Here is a 20,846-nt window from a genome sequence, read left to right on the forward strand (position 1 = left end):
CCTTTGTCATCTTAAAAAGTTTCTTTTGTCTCCAGGCTTGCTTCCAGAGAAACACTCAGAAATAATTTTGGGGAGGTAGGTTTGGGGACTGAGGGCTCCCAGGATTAAGGTTAGCTATCCCAACAGGCTTCTTCTGGATAGGTGTGCTCAAGAGTATCCAGAACTATGACCCTTTCTGACCTCCCACCCCACTTTGGGGGGGCACTGCTTGGGGCTTAAAGAAAAGGACTTCCTTCTCCCTTTCCTGGAGTCTTCCCTCCTCCCTGGATGTCTTGAATTCTAGGGTGGGAAATCATGCAACCACTTCTTTTAATTAAACATTTTTGAGGTTTTAGAGACCATTAAAAGTGGGAGAAATTGGAACAGGATTCCAGGGAGCAAAAAGTTGTTAAAATAAAAAGTAAATGTAAAACAAGCTTATAAATAAATACAATTTCCTGGCTCCAAAAGCATTTTTATGAGCCTGCTTTACTCAGCAGTGATACTGGTCATAAAATAAATGAGGTGAAATCAGCATTTTGATAACCTGACCAGCACAAATCATTACTCTCCCTGTGGGTGCAGATCCTGTTTATGAGTCTGCAGAATAATTTGGAGTATGTTTCTTGATGGTTATTTCACTTTTACTAAAAAAAGAACCTCTCTAAGTAAGATGAGTTGGGTCATTGGAAAGATGACCCTTTGGTATCGAGTATCACCTCTGAAGAACCGGCTAAGTAAAATTTCACTGGAGTTTGGGGGTGGGGAGACTATTGTTTGCTGCTCCCTGCATCAAATGCCTTCTGATTCTCTTACTGAAGAAAGTATCTTCCCCTATGCCCATCTTGCATTGAAACCATCAAGGTTTATAATGTCCTAAGTCTTGCTAAGTTCTTCACAGTCGCATGCTATGACAAAATAACAGTAGTGATAGTTGACCTTTATTTAGCACTCCGAGGTTTACAATGTGTTTTATACCTGATCCCCACAACACCCCAGTGAGATGTAGGTGCTAATTTTCACCATTTTACAAATGAGGAAACTGAGGCCGGGAACAATGAAATGACTTGTCCAGGGTCACATGACTAGAAAGTGTCTGAGGCGGGATTTGAACTCCCATTTTCCTGATTCCAAGTTTAGCTCTCTGTTGCAGAAGATGAAGTAGGAGATAAGTGTTGTTATTCATGATTCTATGCTCACCTCGAGTAGTGTAAGAGGATAGGACCCAGCAGGTAATGAAATGAAATGAAATGTGTGGTAGCACCAACTTTATTGTCTTTTTCAAGAAGATTCCTTTTACTTAGCTTCATAACCTGACCCTCTCCTGTCCAATCATTCCAGTCTTACCCCTTACTAAGTGCCATTTAGTCTTCCGTCCAGTGACACTGGCTTCCTGGAGATTCTACAGAGATGACCCACCATCTCTTGGCTCCGGACATTCTCTCTGGCTGTCCCCCCATGCCTGGAATGCTCTTCCTTCCTCATCTCTGCCTTCTGGCTTCCCTGCCTTTCTTCAAGTCCCAACTATAATCCCTTATGCTATAGGAAACTTCCCCCATCCCCTCTTAATTCTAGTGCCTTTCCTTGGTTAAATATTTCCTATTTATCCTGGATGAAGCTTGTTTGTATATATTTGTTTGCGTGTTGTCTCCACCATCTGATTGTGAGCTCCATGAGGGCAGGCACTTTTTGCCTCTCTTTGCACTCCCCATCCCTGTTCTTAGCACAGTGCCTGGCACTTAGTAGACTGTTAATAAATATTGATTGATTAAAAGTAAAATACTAACTCATCATCGTGAGATGAAGGTTAAATGTACTGACAGTTATTATTTGTAGCCTGTAGATACTGTAATTCTTATCACCTTCTGTCTCCTTTTCTACCGCTAATACTTTAGAAATTCAAGAAACTTTGAGGAAGGAAGGGGTACTAATAACTAGAAAGATTAGGAAAGGCTTTCTGTAGGAGGTGGCATTTATAATAAGAAAAGGGGGCCACTTGGGACTCAAGGATATTTTATGTTTTTATCTACTTAATGGGTTGCCATGGCCGAATAATCTATTGCCTCATGGTCCAACTTCTTTATATTGAGCTAGGATGGTTCTTGGACATCAGACACAGTCTGTCACCAGACTATAATGGAAGCCCTTCCAACTGGTTAGAAAATTCCAGGGGGCAGCTAAGTGGAGCAATGGCCCTAGAGTCAGGAAGACCTGAGTTCAAATATGGCCTCAGGCACTTGACTCTTAACTAGCTGTGTGACCCTGGGTAAGTCACTTACCCCTGATTGCCTTGATGGAAAAAAAAGAAAGTTCCAGAGTTTGTGCTTTACTGGTAGAGTCTTTGAGAACCTAGGATCACTCCTACTCCACTATGACCCAGGTGGGTCAGTGGATAGAGCGCTGGGCCTGGAGTCAGGAATGCGTGAGTACAAATCCACCAGAAATACTTATTTGCTGTGTGACCTTGGGCAAGACACTTAACTTCTGTCTGCCTCAGTTTCTTCATCTGTAAAAGTGGAGATAAGAATAGCACCTACCTCCTAGGGTGAGGTTCACATGAGATAATATTTATAAAAGCACTTTGTGAACCTTGAGGAGTTAAGTAAATTCTAGCTCTTGTTATGATTTTGAGTCATCTGATCAGAACTTATGTGGAGGCATCTACAAAATAGGAATAGTATTGGCTGCCGTTATTGTCTCATGGTACCATTGTGAGTGGCAAATGAGATTGTATATGTGAAAGCATTTTGTGGCCTGTGGAGTGCATACTTACGTTATACATTAATATTTCCAACTCGGTTTTAGGAAAGTTCAATGCACAGCTCTCGCCTTTGAAATAAAGCTAGCAAATATTTTAGGATATACCTAAAAAACAAAACAAAACACTGCAATCACTTTAAACACAACAGATGCCTAATTTCACAGGTTCCCTGAAGGTGTGATTACTAGTGGCAGAGAACTTCTCCCAGGAAGGCTGCCTCTCTTTTCAGGAACTCAGAGACTATGTGATGTCTCAGGGTGAACTAATCCCACCCCCCTTACAGTCAGTCAATCAATCAACAAACAAAAAGCAATAAACATTCAAGTGCCTACTATGAGTCAGACACTTTCCTGAGTGCTGGGGATACAAAGAAAGGCAAAAGACAGTGTCCTGCCCAATGCGTGCTAAATTAACCTCTCAGTCCCTTAACATGCCCCAGGTGAAGAAATTGCTACTTTAAGTTCATTCAGTGAATGAGCATTTATGAAGAATTTCCTATATGCCAGATAGTGTGCTAAACACTGGGAGGAAATCAAGGTAAAAGCAAAAACGATTCCTGTCCTCAAGGAGCTTACATTCTAATAGGGGAGAGTAAATAAATAGATGGAAAGTTACCTTAGAAAGGAAGTGTCTAGCAGCAGAAGTGACCTGCTGAGTCTTGCTGCAGAAGATAGCAGTGGGCTGAGTGCTGAAGGAAGCCAGAAGTAAAATAGGAAAGCACACCAGGAGTGGGAGATGGTTGGTGCATGAAGACAGGAGAAGGTGCATGCGGTGGCAGGCTGTTCCCCACTAATAGCAAATTTTGGAGTTTGGAGTCGAAGGACATCTGTGTGACCTTGGACACTTGCAAGGGAAGAGAATAGTGAAAGGAATTTTTCCCTCATCCCCAGTCTTCTCTGAGCTGCTGGTTTCTCATCTGTAAAATAAGAGGGTCTCAAAGGGGTCTTCCAGTTCTAAATTGATGCTTCTGTGAACTACTCCAGCCCCTGTGGGGGCGGGGTAGTGTTGTGGGGAAGTAGGTGGGGAGGAGAAAAGCTCTAGGAGGTCACAATAACTCAAGGAGTCAGTCCAGTCAAAAGAAAGGAAATCAAAACCAGAGAGTCTAGCCTGAACTTTGCATGGCATGAATCAACCTGGAAACTCCCTGGGATTCATCCCATCCCTTTTCATTGATGACAATAGAAGGAGTTGTATGTTATGACAAATAATGGAAGATAAATTTAAGGAGCCATTATTTTATCTCTGTAAACCAAACTGTTCCAAATCCTAGGCCGGAAAAAGATTGTTTCACATCATTAATAATACGAGAAACCTTTGTGTTAATCGTGGACTAACCTTTAAACTATTAACCTGGGTTTCTTTTTATTAGACAGGAGAGAGCATTTTCCTGGCTCTCTGAATGAGAGATTCAGGTGACTTGGGCTGAAAGTGACCCAGAAAAAGGCCTTCTACCCTAACCTTTGTTGTTGCTAAGGAATAAAGTCATATACAGGCTGCTGTGGAGCCTGGGGAAGGGATATAGAACAAGGGTAATTCAGTTCAGGAAAATCTTTTCACCATTCTCTTCCTTTACATATGGCTGATTCCTTTCTTCTCTCCCTCCATAGAGCATCTATTTTTTTTAATTTAAAATTTTAAAGCTTTATTGATGCTTTTTGATTTCAGATGATGGTTATCTATTGATGTGCCCTCCCCAAATACCTTTTGCCTTATGACAAGGAAAAACAGTTAAGCAAAACCAACTCTAATTCAGTAACTGAATATTTCACCCACATAATCCCCCTACTTCTCCGACAAAAGGAGGGATGCACATTTCCTTACTCCTCAAAAAATTATCATTATAATTAACGGCCTTGGACTTCATTCAATATACTTTTTATTAGATAGCTAGGTGGCATAGTAGCCTTGGGGTCAGGAAGACCTGAGTCCCAATCCTGCCTTTCTGTGTCATTCTCCGTGCCTCAGTGCCCTCATCTGTAACAATTAATGAAAAAAAAATGGCACCTACTTTACAAGATTGTTGTGAGGATTGCATAAGGTAACATGTGCAAAACAGTTTGTAAATCTCAGAGTGCTATGTAAGTGCTAGCTATTAAGAGGCATTTACATTTCTGTTGTTATTGTACATATTATTTTCCTGGCTATGTTTCCCTTATTCTGCATCATTTCATACAAATCTTTCCATGTTTCTCTGAATTCTCACTAGTTTTTTTCTCAGTGATACTTCATCACATTTGTATACCACAATTTCTCTAGCCATTGCCCAATCAACATCAGCCTTGCTTCTACTTCTTTAATACTGTAAGAAGGGCTAGTATGACTATTTTAGTATATTTGGGGCATTTCTTTTTTTTTCTTGGAGGTTATCTGTCTCAGAGTCAAAGGACGTGAACAGTTCATGTGCTGTTCTTGCAAACCATCTTTCCAGAATGGACCAACCGCTTTGGAGCTCTGCCAACAATACATTAGTATGTCTGTCTTCCCATGTTCATTCTAGCATCAACTATTTCGATCATTTGTCACCTTGGCCATTTGGGTAGCATCCCAGAGCTGAGATAAAACCTCAGCCTCATCTTCATTTGCATTTCTCCTATTAGTGATTTGGAAAGTGTTTTTTCATGTGGTTGTTGGTAATTTGCAACCCTGCCAACCTTTTATCTTCTCCTGAAAATTTCTTCTATGCTTTGACTTTTCAGTTGGGAGATGGCTCTCAATCTTCCATGTTTTTTGTTAATTCCCTAAATATAATGGATATCGGATTGGACATTTGCCCAAGGTATTTAATACAGTTGTACTGTTTACCTCCTTATTCTAGCACCCTGTAATTTCATTAATCCCAAAGCTTTAGTTTCACGTACTCAGAACTGACCATTGCATGTATGTATGGGTAGTCACCTCTATCCCTTGTTTGGTTAAGAATTCTCTCCCAAGCCACAGCCGTGAAAGGTACAGAGGGTTGATTGATGAGTTGAAATCCTAGGTAATGCTTAGGAAGGTAGGACTGAAGGAAGGAAAAGTGAAGAGCCGAAACAGGAGGGCTTTGTTATCCTTTCTGTGTGTGTTCTAATGGACTTTTCAGTTCTGAAGTAGTTACCTCCAGATTGTGTATTAGAACATGAAATCTAAATGTTAACAGAAATAGTTGTTATTGTTCAGTTGTATCTGACTCTTCATGACCTCCTATGGGGTTTTCTTGGCAAGGATGCTAGAGGAGTTTGCCATTTTCTTCTTCAATGGATTAAGGCAAACAGAGTAAGTGACTTGCCCAAGGTAACACAGCTAGGGTGTGTCTGAGGCGGGATTTGAACTCAAGTCTTTCTGGCTCCAGGACCAACACTCTATCCTGATGGAGCCATGTACCTGACTCCTCAGCCACCTAGCTACCTAGCTACCTCTAGAACAGAAACAGTAGTGTTTGACAATTATTGTAGATCTGCAATTTTAAATAGGAATTCTGTGAAGCTTGGGAGTTTTTGGAATCTCTGAGAAATTAGGAGAAAGGAAATATTATATCTTCTGGAAAAGCCTCAAATAGATTCTTCTCAGTAAAGTGTTAACAAAATATCTGGACACTATCTGTATAGGCATGGAAAGCCATACCTGTAACATTTGTTGAAGCATGGTATAATGGATAGTGTGGATAGAGAGTTGGACTTTGTGAAGACCAGGCTTCAAATCCCACATCTTATACTTACAGGGTGGCCATAGGCAAATCATTTAATATCTTTGAGCTTTAGTTTCCTCATCTATAAAATAAAATAGGAATAATAATACTTACAGTACCAGCCTCACAGGGCTGTTGGGAGGATCCAGTGAGAGTGTGTAGGTAAAGAGCACCTCGAATTTTAAAGCGTGAGTTTAAGTTGTTAGAAAAAAAATATTCCTCTTTTCATGTTCAATGGCATTCAGATAGAAATGATCCTGTAGCAATGAATGAATGAATGAATGAATGAATGAATGAATGAATGGAAATAAAGTTAGGAAGCACTTACTTTGTACCAGGCATCCCTGGGGATGCAAAAACAAAAAGCAAGACAATACCTGTCTTCAAGGAGCTTATAGTCTAAAAGGGGGAGAGGATTGTTATGGTCAGGTATTTCACAGGGATGGTGAGTGGAGTTCTAGGATGAATGTCATGTCCCTAGTAGTATTGTGGGAGTTTTCTGAGCCTGGGCTCCTGGAAAGCCCTAGGAGAATCTTACCCCCCACAGCCGAGGGGTTTTTATCAACACAACCCCATTGCTCTGTTTCTTTGGCCTCAAATGTTTCTTTATCTGGGGAAGGAAGGGACGTGTTTTCCCCTGAACTCTTAGTATTTATATGCATCTCTTCTCCAAAGTAGTATGGCTTTCAGTGCTGTCCCCACAGCAACGAATAGAAAGGGGGAGGGGAGGGGTCCTAGCAAGCATGGTATGAATATGGGCCATGGATCTGAGCTAGGCTAATGATGGTGAATGCTTCCTCATCAGAAGCCTAGAGGTCCAGAGTAAAGGGAGCCCAGGGAGGAATCAGAGGTAGAGAGAGTCTAATGCATAGGAGTAGGGGTGAGACAGAGAATAGCAGGGAAGCTACTGTTAACTTTTTTATATTTAATATGCTACAGACTCTTGCACAGGTATATAAAATAGCTGCTTTTGGGGGCAGCTAGGTGGCGCAGTGGATAGAGCACCGGCCCTGGATACAGGAAGACCTGAGTTCAAATGTGACCTCAGACACATAACACTTACTAGCTGTGTGACCCTGGGCAAGTCACTTAACCCCATTGCCTAGCCAAAAAAAAAAAAGCATAAATAAATAAATAAAATAGCTGCTTTTGTCATTGAATCAAAGGATTTGGATCTAAGCTTATCCTTTGTCTACCAACTAGAAGCATCTTAGGTATAACTCCCAGATAGGATGATGCATGATTCAGATCACTTTAGCTGGGTCTCTCGATTTTGAAAGCCTGTGATTTCATACAACTGTAAGCTTATGAGTGTTTGGTAGGGAACATTTCTGAAAAATGCTGTTCTTCAGTTCTGGTGAATCATTGTTGTGTCCAGGCAATTGTGTACCTGAACAATTCAATCTGATTAAATTGCTGTTCAATCAGATAATATTTTGGCTCCAGGAAAGTTTATTGGTTGAGTTCTCCTGGATATTTTAAGGATTGTATTTGTGATATGGATTAGCCCTTGTCAGTCTGCAAATTGTGAGCTTCTGATGTAGAATTCTAGCCACCCTTATGTTTTGCTGGGTATTTTCTGGCTAGCATTATTATTGGGTTACTTCATGCTTTGTCCTTGTGTCGCCAGTACCTAGCATTTGAGAAACTTCATCATCATAGCCCCTTCCAATTGCTCAAATAGATTTCCCTTTTAGGTTTTTCATTTTCTCTTGTGTTTGTATTTCAAAGTTTCTGCTCGGCTCTGGTCTTTTCATCAGAAAAGCTTGAAAGTTCTATATTCTGTTATTCCCTGGAGGATGCTATTCAACTTTGCAGCAAGGTATTTTTAGTGATTAGCCTACATATTTTATCTTCTGGAATATTACATTCCAAGATCCCTTATTTATAGTAGAAGATGCCCAATTTTGTTTGATCCTGATGATTGTTCCTAGGTACTTGAAATTTTTTGTTCTAGATGCTTGTGGTACTTTTTTCTTTGACCTGGAAAATCTGAATTTTGTCTATGATGTTCCTGGCACTTTTCCTTTTGGGGTTTCTTTCAGATGACTGGTACAGTCTTTCTCTCTTTACTTTGGCCTCTAATTTTAATAGATCTATGTCATTTTCATTTTGATTTCTTGAAATAGAGCCTCAAAGGTTTTTAAAATTAAGATTTTTGGGGGGAAGTCCAGTGATTTTTAAATTACCTCTCAAATTGTTCTCCAGTTTAGTTATTTTTGATAAGAGGCATCTTATATTTTCTTTTTTCTATATTTCTATATATTTCTATATTATTATTGTTAGATTAATAATATATAATTAATATATAGATATTATATATCTTTATATATTTCTATATTTTCTATTTTTCCAATCTTTTCATTTTGTTCTAATACACAGGGTCCCAAAAGTGTTAGGACAACCTTATTAAGGCTTAAAACTGCTATACGATTTTTGGGGTACTTTGTATTTCTTATTGTCTCTTAAAGTTATTAAATCGCTTTATTTATTCTAATTTTCAGAGAGTACACAAATTGGGTTAGGATGTTTACTTTCTGTTCTAAGCTATTTAATCTATTTCTGCTGCTTTCCTCTAGAACTCATATTCCTTTTTTTCTTATGCTTTATTTTTTTTTTGAGGTATTTATGTAGTCTTCGTGGAAAATTCATTTTTTTCTTTCATTTTTGCTTTCAGTTGCACTTTCTTCTAGGATGGATTTTTGAGTCTCTCCTGAGTTGTAATAATGCTTTATAGTGGTCATTGACTTCTTCTGTTTACTCATATCTTCAGCTTTAGTGCCAGAATTGGGGCTTTGTACTGGAGCCACACTCCATTGGGCTTTTGGGTGGTGTGGTTGGTCCAGCTTGGTCTCCATCTAGGTCACTTGTGTTCTCATGCACACCCCCATCTCCCACTATATATTTATTCTAAGAGAACAGGTGTCCCTGGATCTTTGAGATTCAGAGCACTTGATATTCAGGGCCTTCTAATTATAATTATTATTATTAATTAATTAGAATAATTAGAACTAATTAATAGTTTTTCTCTCCTGAGAGCCCCTGGGCCTAGGGAGCCTTTCTATGAATACTGCTGCACATGAATGTATTGCTGTTGCTCCCCATTGCTTCCATCATCCAGCCTGGGACTTTCTTATGAGAGATCTCTGCTGCAGTTACCCTGGCCTATCTAGGATTATACTGACTTGTTCTGATTTACCACTTGTCTTCTGACACCAGAATGTGAAGAGGTACCCTCCATGTCAAGGTAATCATCATGATAATTTTGTGTTGGACCAGCCTGGAAACTTATTCCACCCTATTTATTTCTTAGATTCATGGGAAGTTTGATCACATTAGTTAAAGTTACTAACCCAATCAGTGGTATTGCTAGAGCCTAATTGGCCAAAATTTCAGGATTTTTGCTGGGCCTTCACAACCACTATAATGGTTTCAGGGCACATGATGACACTGCTATATATCACCTTGCTTATATTTCCCAAGTTTGTTTTTGGCTTCTCAACTCATGACATGGTTGGGTTTTGAGGGGATTGTTTTTGTTATAACTTATTATTTACAAGGCACTTTGTTAGGCTTTGCAGAGGATGCTTTTGAGGGGCTTAAAGGCTATTTAAGCAGAATAAATAAATTTTACAAAGTTAAATATTAATTCATTATGAGATAATAATGCAATATAGAAAGATATGTTATTGTAAGAAGGAGAAGAATCAGCACTCTTTTCTGTTAGATAACTTTTTTTTGTTAGATAACTTTTAAATATTATTTTGCAGTCTTTCAGTGAAAGAATGTGTGTGTCTATAATAGAATTTTTCAGAGATTGACAACCATAAATTGTGTCACAGAATTTCATAGTTGAGTGCAATTTCAGAGGTTATTTGATTAGGCAATATGGGATGGTGGAAAGAGTCTTCAATTTGGAGCCAGAGGAACTCGATTGAAATTCTGATTTTGCTACTTAATACCTTGAGCAAATTACTTAACATCTCTGGGCCTCAGTTTCCTCATATGTAAAATGAGAGGGGGTTGGACTAGATGGTTGCTAAAGCCCCTTCCAGTTCTATGATTCTCAGATCTGTTCCAATACACATACATGAATATGATTCCCCTGTATAATATCCAATGTTTACTTGAAACACTACAGTGATTGAAAACTCCCTACCCCTTGACTTGGCTCATTCTATTTTTGGTTCCATATTTTCCCTTTCTGTTAGACTTTTCCAAAACTGAGAGAGGGTTATTGAAGTCTCCTGTGTCACTATTGTGTTATGTCTTCTTGAAGCTCAGGTAATATTTCCTTTATGAATCTGGATGCTAAGACATTTGGATTATATAAGTTTATTACTGATATTGGTCTGTTGTCTATGGTTACTTTCAGCATAATATAATTTCCTTGTTTATCCTTTTTAGTTTTTAAATGTTGGTTTTTGCTGTGTCAGATAGCATGATTGCAACTTCTGCTTTCTTGGATTCACTTGATGTCTGGTAAATTTTTTCCCATCCCCTCTGTATTATTTTGTGTATGTATTTGGTTTTTTAACTGTGTTTCTTGTAAGCAGAAGATTGTAGGGTTTTGTTTTCTTATCTAATCCGAAACTCTTCTTCATTTTATTGAATTATTTAATCCACTCACATTTAAAGTTATGAGTTAGGTTTATATTTTCCTTCATGTGTGTCTCATTTTGGACTTTGCTAAAGTCAAGATTTTTTACCTCTTCTGCTGTAAACACAGTATTATGTTCCTTCAATTACTTTAATCCTTCTTTCAGGTGATTCTGTTCTCACTGGCTCTCTTCCTGTCCTCCTTGACCTCCTTTTCTCATTTGTTACCCCCTTTCCCTTTCATCCCCTCCAATTTCAGGCAGCTCTGATTGTTAGTATACTCTTCCTGAAACACAGCTAAATTCTGTTTCCACATGGGGATATCCTATTGATACTAGTTCTTCTCACTGGGTCCAAGCTGAACAAATCTGTGTAAAATGTTACAACAACAATATCTTTGTCTGAAAACATTCTGATTAGAAATATCAAATGAAGCAGAGAACAGGAGACATATGCTTATTTGAGGTATTTCCCACTGTTACAAAGTGTGTTCAGAACAAAGTTCTAACAGAATTGCTTCTAAATATTGCCATCTATTAAATGCTAGTGATTTCATGCTAATTACTTTGAAACCCAGAACTTGACATAGCCTCATGAATGAGATCCATAATCACTTAAAAGAGTTGGTCTAATTATCAACAAAGGAAGAATCAAGTGGATAAAGAATGTCTATGAGCCAAACAGACAATCTGTAAAGTGAATACATAAGGACCAGTATCTTGGAGAAATACTGCAGATGGATGATGAACTAGTCTCAGAATTGAATGGGAGGTGATGAGGTTTGGTTAGATTTAGAAAATTTCATTGTGCTTTTAATAACCTCAGTTTCTCCCTGAAACAAAGACTCAGCTTTTTTTTTTTAATTTTATTTTTTCATTCTGAACTTAAACATTCAAAGGAGCATTTCCATACATACAAACAGAAAAACACAAAGAGAGGGCTCTATATAAAATCATGAATTACCATTTCACACTACTTGCTTTTTAAAAAAGCACATAATAAATACTCAAATTAATTACAAATGACCTATCAAGGAAGATGCTATCTGCTTCCAGAGAAAGAACCAATAAATAGGTATATATAGTATAGCTCTACATGTATATGTATGCATATACATATACATGTACATGTACATGTACATGTACAATACATGTATATGTACACATATGTGCATACGTATATTTATACACACATATTTGTATCTAATGGTAGCTATCTCTAAGGTAGGGTAGGGAAGGAAGGAAAAATAAAAAGGGTGCAGCAGAGAATAAAAGAAAATTTACAAGGAAGCGTACGTAGAAAGCAGAGTAGCTTTGAAAACAATGTATAGTACTTGTTACATAGTTTTTTTTTAAAAAAAACAGCATGCAATGTAAAGTTATGCTTTTATAGTAAATCCTCTTTTTATGTTGTGCTGTGTACATGGAAATGTTCTTTTTTGTCTATGTATTTAAGTTCAAAATGAATTTTTTAAAAAGCAAATAATAAATTCCACACATAACTTTCAAAACTGCCCTGCTTGTCAGTGTTTTCTTTTATTCTCGTCTATGCCTTTTAAAAAATGTTTCTGTGGCCCTTTTTTTCTTGGCATCACTATTGCTAACATCTTCCTACCCCTGAACCTCATTCCCCAATTAACAGAGAAAGAATGGGGCGGGGGGGGGGGGGGGAAATCCTTTCAATAGATTAGCATAATAAAGCAAAATGAATCCTCTCAGTGGCCATGCCCAAAAATATATCTTTACACCTATTGTCCATAGTATATGGCAAGTAGATGCTTAATAAATGTTTATTGACTGACTGTGTTTACTAAATGACATCACCTCTCTAAAAGGATGTAAGACAGATTTTTTTGACATTAATATGCCATTGGTGATTCTATGTAACTGCGAAGAATGAAATCTCATAGAATTAAAACTGTGGGTGACCCAAAGGGTATCAGAGACACGCGTGGCGAATGTGAGTACGCAGCAGCTTTTCCAAAGAAAGATATCCTCAGAAAAGCAGGATAGAAGATGTTTTAGAAGAAATGTATGACTAGAAATAAATGGACTGATCACTAGGCAATCTCCTAGGTACCTCTAGTGCAACAGAAACCTTGATAACAACAAACAACAACAACAATAACAATAATAATAACTGACATTCATATAAACTCTTCCTTCACAACATCTCTATGAAGCTGTACAAACATTTTACATCTATTTTAAAGATAAGAGAACTGGGACTCTGGGGGTGATTTGTCCATGGTCAAACAGTTAATGCATACATGAATAGAATTTAAACTTAGTTTTCCTGACTCCAAGTCAACGCTATGGCAGCCCATGCTGATTCCATTTCAACACAATCTTTGATAATTTTGCCAGAAAAATTATAAACTTACTCATCTCCTTCCATTGTCCCCATTATTCTTCAACCTAGTTGGCCTCATTATTAGTTTGCTTATTTATTCCCTCAAAAATTTAGGCTACAAGGGCAGAGGTGGATTAGTGGAGAGACAGCAAAACATAGATTCAGAAGGCCCTTGGATTCAAGTCCAATTTCTGAAACATATTGTATTGGCTGTGTGGTCCCAGGCAAGTGACTTAACCTCTCAATATCCCCAAATAATTGTCTAAAAAACATCTGCAGAACAGATGTCTATATGCATTGGTAGAGGATGTTTTTTGAGTTCCTTTCAATGAAATAAGAGGTTGGAATCTTCCTCCTTTCCCTTTCCCCTAAATGGAAATCCTCTCCTGTCTATTTTCCTGTGAAAAGATTAATTATTGGACTACCAGGGTAGTAATTTACTTCTGTCTTCCCATTCAATTTCGTTGACCCAGACACTATGAGTGAGGAAAATAGAGCCTGGGGAAAAGCTAGGACAATAACAGGAGCTTGGACAAACCTGTCAAGGTCCTGGTTCCCTGGGCTCTGTTTTGTAGAGAATAGTTTAGTAGAAGAGTCTAATCAATCAATTACCAAGCATTTATTAAGTGCCTACATATACTGATTGGTCTTACGAGCCACTGTTGGACACACTGTATCTTGACCCCAACACAGTGATGTCATTTTGGTCCTCTCTGAGAACGGACAACAACCAGCCGCTATAGGCTAGTGCTGGGGATAGGATGCATTCTCTTATTCTGGCTTTTTTTCAGAAATAAACTAACAGGCCTGTTTTTGGTCCCCTCCAGATGGTGGATTAGAATGAACCAAGAGAGCCTTTTAGCAGAAAAGTTTAAGGAGGGCCCAAGTAGAACCCAGCACTGCATTTTCTTGACACCTGACACATTGGAATTGAGTATTGAGAACTGACTAATTTCTTTCTATTCCAGGAGACAGAAGCAAAGCAGTCTCAGGACGAAATTCCCTAACTAACCTTGACTGGGGAAGTGACTGTAAGTCCTCATTTACAAACAAAGTGCTTTAGATTGTCACACCCAATGAGAAGTTTAAGAGTCTGTATACATGTAGAAGTAAGTTGGGGACAGCACCGTCTGTTTGGGAAGATATATTTTAATAACCTTCCTTCATATTAGGACCAAAAATAGGTCTAGAAGGCTGTGAGTACAGCTACATACCTGGTACCATCTTGTGTATTTAATACCAGCCTAGTCATTAGAGAAGCCTTAGAAATCGTGAAATTCTGGATTTCCAGGCAGAACATTGTTTACTTGAGATGCATTGGAAATTCATTGATTTCTTTTACTTCTTACCCACTTCCAGTTGCGTGCCAAAATTCTTAGTATTTATTTTTAAGTTTGCATAAATGGCCAGGGCACAGTGTTCTCCTCACCATCTTATAAGTTTTTAAATATGTGGACCTTGCGAATCCAGTAGGAAGCATATGTCCTGGACAGAAATGAAAGGATGTTATGGAGAATGGTTATGAAAGCCTATGTGGGACAATGGATAGAGGCTGGGCCTTGAAGTCAAGAAGACCTGAGTTCAAGGTCTGTTTCTAACACATATTGGTTGACCTTGGACAAGTCACTTAATTTCTCATTTCCCTAGGAAACTCTCTAAGACTGGGTTTCTTAACCATTTTTGTGGCATGGACCTCTTTGGCAGTCTGGGGAAGTCTGTGAAACTCTCCTAAGAATGCTTTAACATGCACAGAATACATAGGATTTCAAAGGAAACCAATTATATTGAAATATGGTTATTGGTATATTGATTTTTAAAAAGTTCACAGATCGCTGATTATGAATTCCTATTCTAAGAAGCGTTGCTGGTTTGCATTGATGGAAGGGGTTTCCCTCATCAAGAAAATCACCAGTGATACATAAAAAAAGAGGATGATTATTAAGTCCTGGATTTTTGAGTATAGTCCTTGTACCTACTGTGGCAAAGGGATCCTTTGCTTAACTATTTTAATGGAGAAAGGAAATCTGCAATTTGGTGTCTCTGGGAATGGAGTAGGGGGTGGAAGGAGGGTAGAATTCAAGCTACCTTTTCCTTCCTAAAAGCCTTCCTTCGTATTCTCATTTTTTCCCCTTGTTTTTAGGGATTGATACCACCATCAGTTCCATTCAGATTATGGAAATTCAGCACAAAATTGACCACCGTTATTGCAGTAAAAGCCTCCCATGTGGGTGGGTAAGCTTTTACTTCTCATCCTATTTCCTAACTTCAGTTTGTCCAGTGCTATGACTTTTTCTTTCTTTCTTTGATGATTGCTATTTTTTTCTTTCTTTTTCTTTACTTCTTTCTTTCCTCATCTCTTTCTTTTCTTTCTTTCTCTTCCTTCCTTTCCTTCTCTCATTTCTTTCTCTTCCTTCCTTCCTTCCTTCCTTCCTTTCTTTCTTTCTTTCTTTCTTTCTTTCTTTCTTTCTTTCTTTCTTCCTTTCTTTCTTTCTTTCTTTCTTTTTCTTTCTTTCTTTCCTTCCTTCCTTCCTTCCCTCCTTCCTTCCATTTCTTCTTTCCTTCCTTCCTTTCTTCTTTCCTTCCTTCCTTTCTTATTTCCTTCCTTCATTTTCTCTTTCCTTCCTTCCCTACTTCCTTTTTTTAATTTTGCAAAGGGGCTGATGACTTTTGCAAAAAAGAAAGAGAGGTGCTTATTAAAATCAGTCTGTGCTCATATTGCTTTTTAATTACAAACCCATTTCCTGGAATGTAATGATGGGCATCAGATAAGAAATTCTCAATAAACCATGGCCCTAGCTACCCTAACACTCCCTTCCCTTCTGCCCCACCCCCCAAGTTTAACAAGAAGTTCAAGTGTTGCAGCCCAGAGGCATTTCTGAAAGGCCTGTTGTTTGCTTTGACCATCTGAGTGCAAGCAACAAAGCACTGAGAATAAAATGTGGTCTCTGCCCAGCAGGTTTACTAATTAATTTTACAGACAGCAAAGACATTGTTAGTGATGGCTCAGAGTTATGAGGGGGCTAGCATTGGAATATTTTAATAACAAGGGAGATCATTATTTTAATAGCTGAAATAGCTTATTTTAGCTTTTCTGTTGGGAGGGAAAAAAAAAATCTAGCAGCTGCAAAAAAAATTTTTTTATCAGCGAAATCTTTCCCTACAACTTATACCATATTACCGATATCCCAATGATGATATAGGTAGTAGCTGCATCAGGAAATTGAAGGCACAAAGTAGCAGACTTAGGAAAGTGCATTTTTCAATTGCTATTAAAATTATTATTTATGTATAATCGGATTTTTTCTCAGCTTGCTATTACTTTTTTCTCTTTACCTTTTTCCCTGATGGTTCAGCTGTTTCTCTATTGAAGAGGCAGTGAGGTCCTATATTTACTTGAACCCTTCTCTATCTTGTTTCCAATTATTTTACTCAGTATACTCAATAGAAATGTGTTATCTGGCTATATAGAGAGTATGCATTGGGCATAATGTGCTTTTGGCTAAAATGTCCTTTATTACAATGTAAGCTTTTGGAAATAGTTCTTCTTAGCAGATGAAACTCTTTAATTTAATGTAAAAACTTCAGAATTGGTGAAGTTTAGCTTCCAATTTAAGGAATTTTTGGGCCGTATTCCAAATGTCTTTGCCAAACTCTTTCTTTCTTTCTTTCTTTCTTTCTTTCTTTCTTTCTTTCTTTCTTTCTTTCTTTCTTTCTTTTCTTTCTTTTCTTTCTTCTTCTTCTCTTTCTTTCTTTCTTTTTTTCTTTCTTCTTTCTTTTTTCTCTTTCTCTCTCTTCTCCTCTCTCTTCTCTCTCTCTCCTCTTTCTTTCTTTCTTCTTCCTTTCTTCTTCCTTCCTTCCTCCTTCCTCCCTCCTCCTTCTCCTCCTCCTTCTTCCTTCCTTCCTTCCTTCCTTCCTTCCTTCCTTCCTTCCTTCCTTCCTTCCTTCATTTCTCTTTCTTCTCTCTCTCTCTCTCTCTCTCTCTCTCTCTCTCTCTCTCTCTCTCTCTCTCTCTCTCTCTCTCTCTCTCTCTCTCTCTTTCCTTCCTTCTTCCTCTCTTCCTCTCTTCCCCTCCCCTCCCCTCCCCTCCCCTCCCCTCCCTCCCTCCCCTCCCCTCCCTTCCCTCCCCTTCCCTCCTCCTAATTGGTTTCCACACCTTTGGATACTCCCCTCCCAAATACATTCTCTAAACAGTTACCAAACTGGTATTTCTTAAAGGCCCTATCGCTTTACTCAAGAAGTTTCTGTGGCTTCCTACGACTTCTAGAATCAAATGCAAATTCCTCTGTCTGTCTTTTGAAACCATTCACAATCTGATTCCAGTCTATCTTTCTAAGCTGATGTCAGTTTATTCTTCTCATCATGCACATGCCATTTCAAGTGAATGTCTCTATTTTCTATTTATCACATTGACCATCTCCTCTCCCTGTTATCTCCTCACACACAGGCCACCCGACACCTGCAATGGCGTCCCTCTTCATGTAGAATCCCCAGCTTCCTTTAAAACACAGCTCAGATACAACTGCCTCCAGGAGGCCTTTCTTGGTCTCCCTGGTTGTAACAACAAACCCTTGAAATGACTTGTATGCAATTTCCTTATATTTGTATATAAATATCTGTTTACATGTTGTTTTCCCTTAGCAGAAGTTAACCTTCTTGAGGGCAGGGATCGTTTCATTTTTGTTTTTGCATGTCCAGCACCTGGTTCAGTACCAAGCACGTAGTAGGTGCTAAATCAGTGCTCATTGATTTTACTGAGATGAACCAGGTTTTGTCACCCTGGAAAACTGATGATGATTTTCAAGAGGCTATCAAAATGTAACAAAATACCTTCTAGACACTATGAAGTTTAACTAGTATTACTCTAATATATTAATAACTATATAATAATAAACTATATGTAATTATAGAAATATAACAACATGTACAATATAACAATTATATGAATGTGATCATTTTATATATCAAGTGTTTGCAAAATTATTGATATAGATATTATTAAATGAGTAAAGATTAATCATTAACATAGATATTTCTAAGGCTGTAAATCACAGAGAAGGTAATGATCTGCATTGGTAGAGAAAAGTTCTTCACCGAGAGTTCTCCATACCAATGAAATCATAGGTCCCACATACTTGTGCATGTATATGTATATCTATATGTATATATATATATGTTTGCATATGCATATGTGTTTACATACATATGTGTGTGTATATATGTACACACACACACACACACACACACACATATATATATATACACACACACACATGCCATATGGCAAGTGGGCCCTAACCCCAAAATGTAGGCTCTCTTGTCCTTGAAGAGAGAATTACTGTGAGAGTTGCCATGTTAGATGATGACAGTAATTGGCAAAGTGTAGAATAAGAAGTAACTGCACTAGAAATTGTGAACACCAAGGTAAAAGGAAAAGTAGGAAGGGTGAGCTAAGTTAATGGATCTCTAGGTACAGGGGAAATGAAAATCTCAGAGCTAGGAAACAGTACTAGATAAAAAGGAGTGACTGAACAGTTCTTGGCTTGCCAACTGTCTTGGTTATCTTGGGCATCTTCTGAAATTTGCCTCGATGCCTCTGACATTTGGCCACATGTATTTTTATCCAAGATGTAGCATGGCTGGGAGTAGAGGAATAATTTAATTTGTTATGTCCCACAGTCTTGGAAATAGGTTAGACTGATAAGGCTAAAGAGGTGGCCAATAAAAGACAAGGTGCTGTTTGAAACTTTACCCTTTGCCAAAAGTTTTCCACTTGTTCTCTTGAAAAATTTCCTCCGCTTTGGTGGTATCCAGGGAGACAATATAATTTCTTTTAGAGAAATGTATTCGATGGCCAGCACTGTGAAACTGAACCTGGTCTACAAAGCAGATGTTACCTATACTAGTCAAAGGGAATGGCATAAAAGAAGGGAGGAATGGGGGCCCTTCCCAAACATATTGGCAAGCAACTCCATTTTTCCGTTTTTTCCAATACTGAGCCATGGGTATGCTAATCTCAGTGGAAACAGATTCTGGAAGTATCCTGTTGCTGTTTCTCAACAGGAGGAGGGTGTGAATTTATGGTGTGAGAACTGGCATCTATGATTTCTAGTCCTTCTTTCTTGTGGGATTGTTCACTTAAAGGCTTGACTTCATTTCTCTGGGAGAATCTCTAAGTCCTTGGGAGATAATGAAATAATTTCCTGTTATTTGGGCTAAAATTTGAATTTCCATTATCTTAACTCTGAGTTATAATGCACCACTCACTCTGCTGATATACATTGTTTTGGAACTAAAGGAAATGATTTGTAAACACCCAGCAGGCATATTTCTGGGACATATAACAATGGATGATATTAAATAGTGGGACTCGGTCCAGCATTTTAAAAATCAGCATATCATTAGTCATAAAGAATCTTTGGAAACTATCTCTGCATGCTTTGATGTATTTTTTGGTTTTGTTTTCTGCTTTTCCATACCCAGGTCTGGAAATTACAACTACAATATTCCCATTAACAAGCACACACCTACCAATGTAAAGTTTTCATTGGAAATCAAGTAAGTGTAAATAGGTGTACGACATGGACAATGACCCCCATTTTTATCATCAGAAAACAGGGATAATGAGAGGCAGCTTGGCGAACTAGAGAGAAAACCTATCTTAGAAGCAGCCATGCAGGATGTAAATCCCATTTGGTGTGGACTAGCTGTGTGACCCTTGGGGAAGTCCTTAAACATCTCAGTAGCCCAGTCAACCCTCTCATACTAGAATGAATGAATGAATGAATGAATGAATGAATGATGGATGATTATTGATTTGATTACAATTGTAAAACTGGAAAATGGGATTGTGGGGAGCAGGCAAGGTGGGGAGGGAGAAACTTCATATGTGTCATGGGGTAGAAAGTTCATTGGTTCTGCTCCTCAGGGGTCTCTTCTCTGACGCCCGCCTTTCCCTGAGAAGCAGGGTCATAGCCTGCTTCTTTTCTCCCTGACCGCTACTTAACGCTGCAACTGGACTCTCTGTTCCACTCGGCACTGCCGTGGACTGCAAGATGTCATTGCCATTGAGGGAGGAAGGAGGGAATAATCTCTTCCCCTTTCTGTCCTCTCCAAAAAGTACAAAGGAAGAGGCGAAGAGCAAACCCAGGGCAGACTTTAGAGCAGGGCCAGCTTCCTTGTTATCTAGGCCATGGAAGGCCTAACTGACACTCTCAGCCAATCATTAGCAATTGCCCATGTTCACCAATTATCTGAATCCAGTGGCAAACACCCTATAATGTCATCAGAGTGATGGAATTATTCACACTTAGCTGCTGGGTTGTTTTGTTGGTATTGTTGTTGTTCAGACTTTTTAGTTGTGTCCCACTCTTCATAAACCCATTTTGGGTTTTCTTGGCAAAGATACTTGAGTGATTTCTCATTTCCTTCTCCAGCTTATTTTACGCATGAGGAACTGAGGCAAACAGGGTTTAGTGACTTGCCCAGGGTCAC

At 38.5% G+C, this 20,846-nt stretch overlaps 1 protein-coding gene across 1 annotated transcript in view; it reads left to right on the plus strand.

Annotated features, from left to right (window-relative positions):
* MYRFL (myelin regulatory factor like) overlaps positions 1–20,846 on the plus strand; it is a 137,079-nt gene that overhangs the window by 96,516 nt on the left and 19,717 nt on the right. The window contains exons 20-22 of the mRNA XM_078150345.1: positions 14,324–14,386; positions 15,496–15,583; positions 19,836–19,910. Of these exons, the coding sequence (XP_078006471.1) occupies positions 14,324–14,386; positions 15,496–15,583; positions 19,836–19,910 (226 nt within the window). The remainder of the gene's footprint in view (positions 1–14,323; positions 14,387–15,495; positions 15,584–19,835; positions 19,911–20,846) is intronic.

The sequence above is a fragment of the Phascolarctos cinereus genome, unplaced genomic scaffold, assembly GCF_003287225.1.
Source record: "Phascolarctos cinereus isolate Bilbo 61053 unplaced genomic scaffold, phaCin_HiC Scaffold_1;HRSCAF=81, whole genome shotgun sequence".
Lineage (NCBI taxonomy): Eukaryota > Metazoa > Chordata > Mammalia > Diprotodontia > Phascolarctidae > Phascolarctos > Phascolarctos cinereus.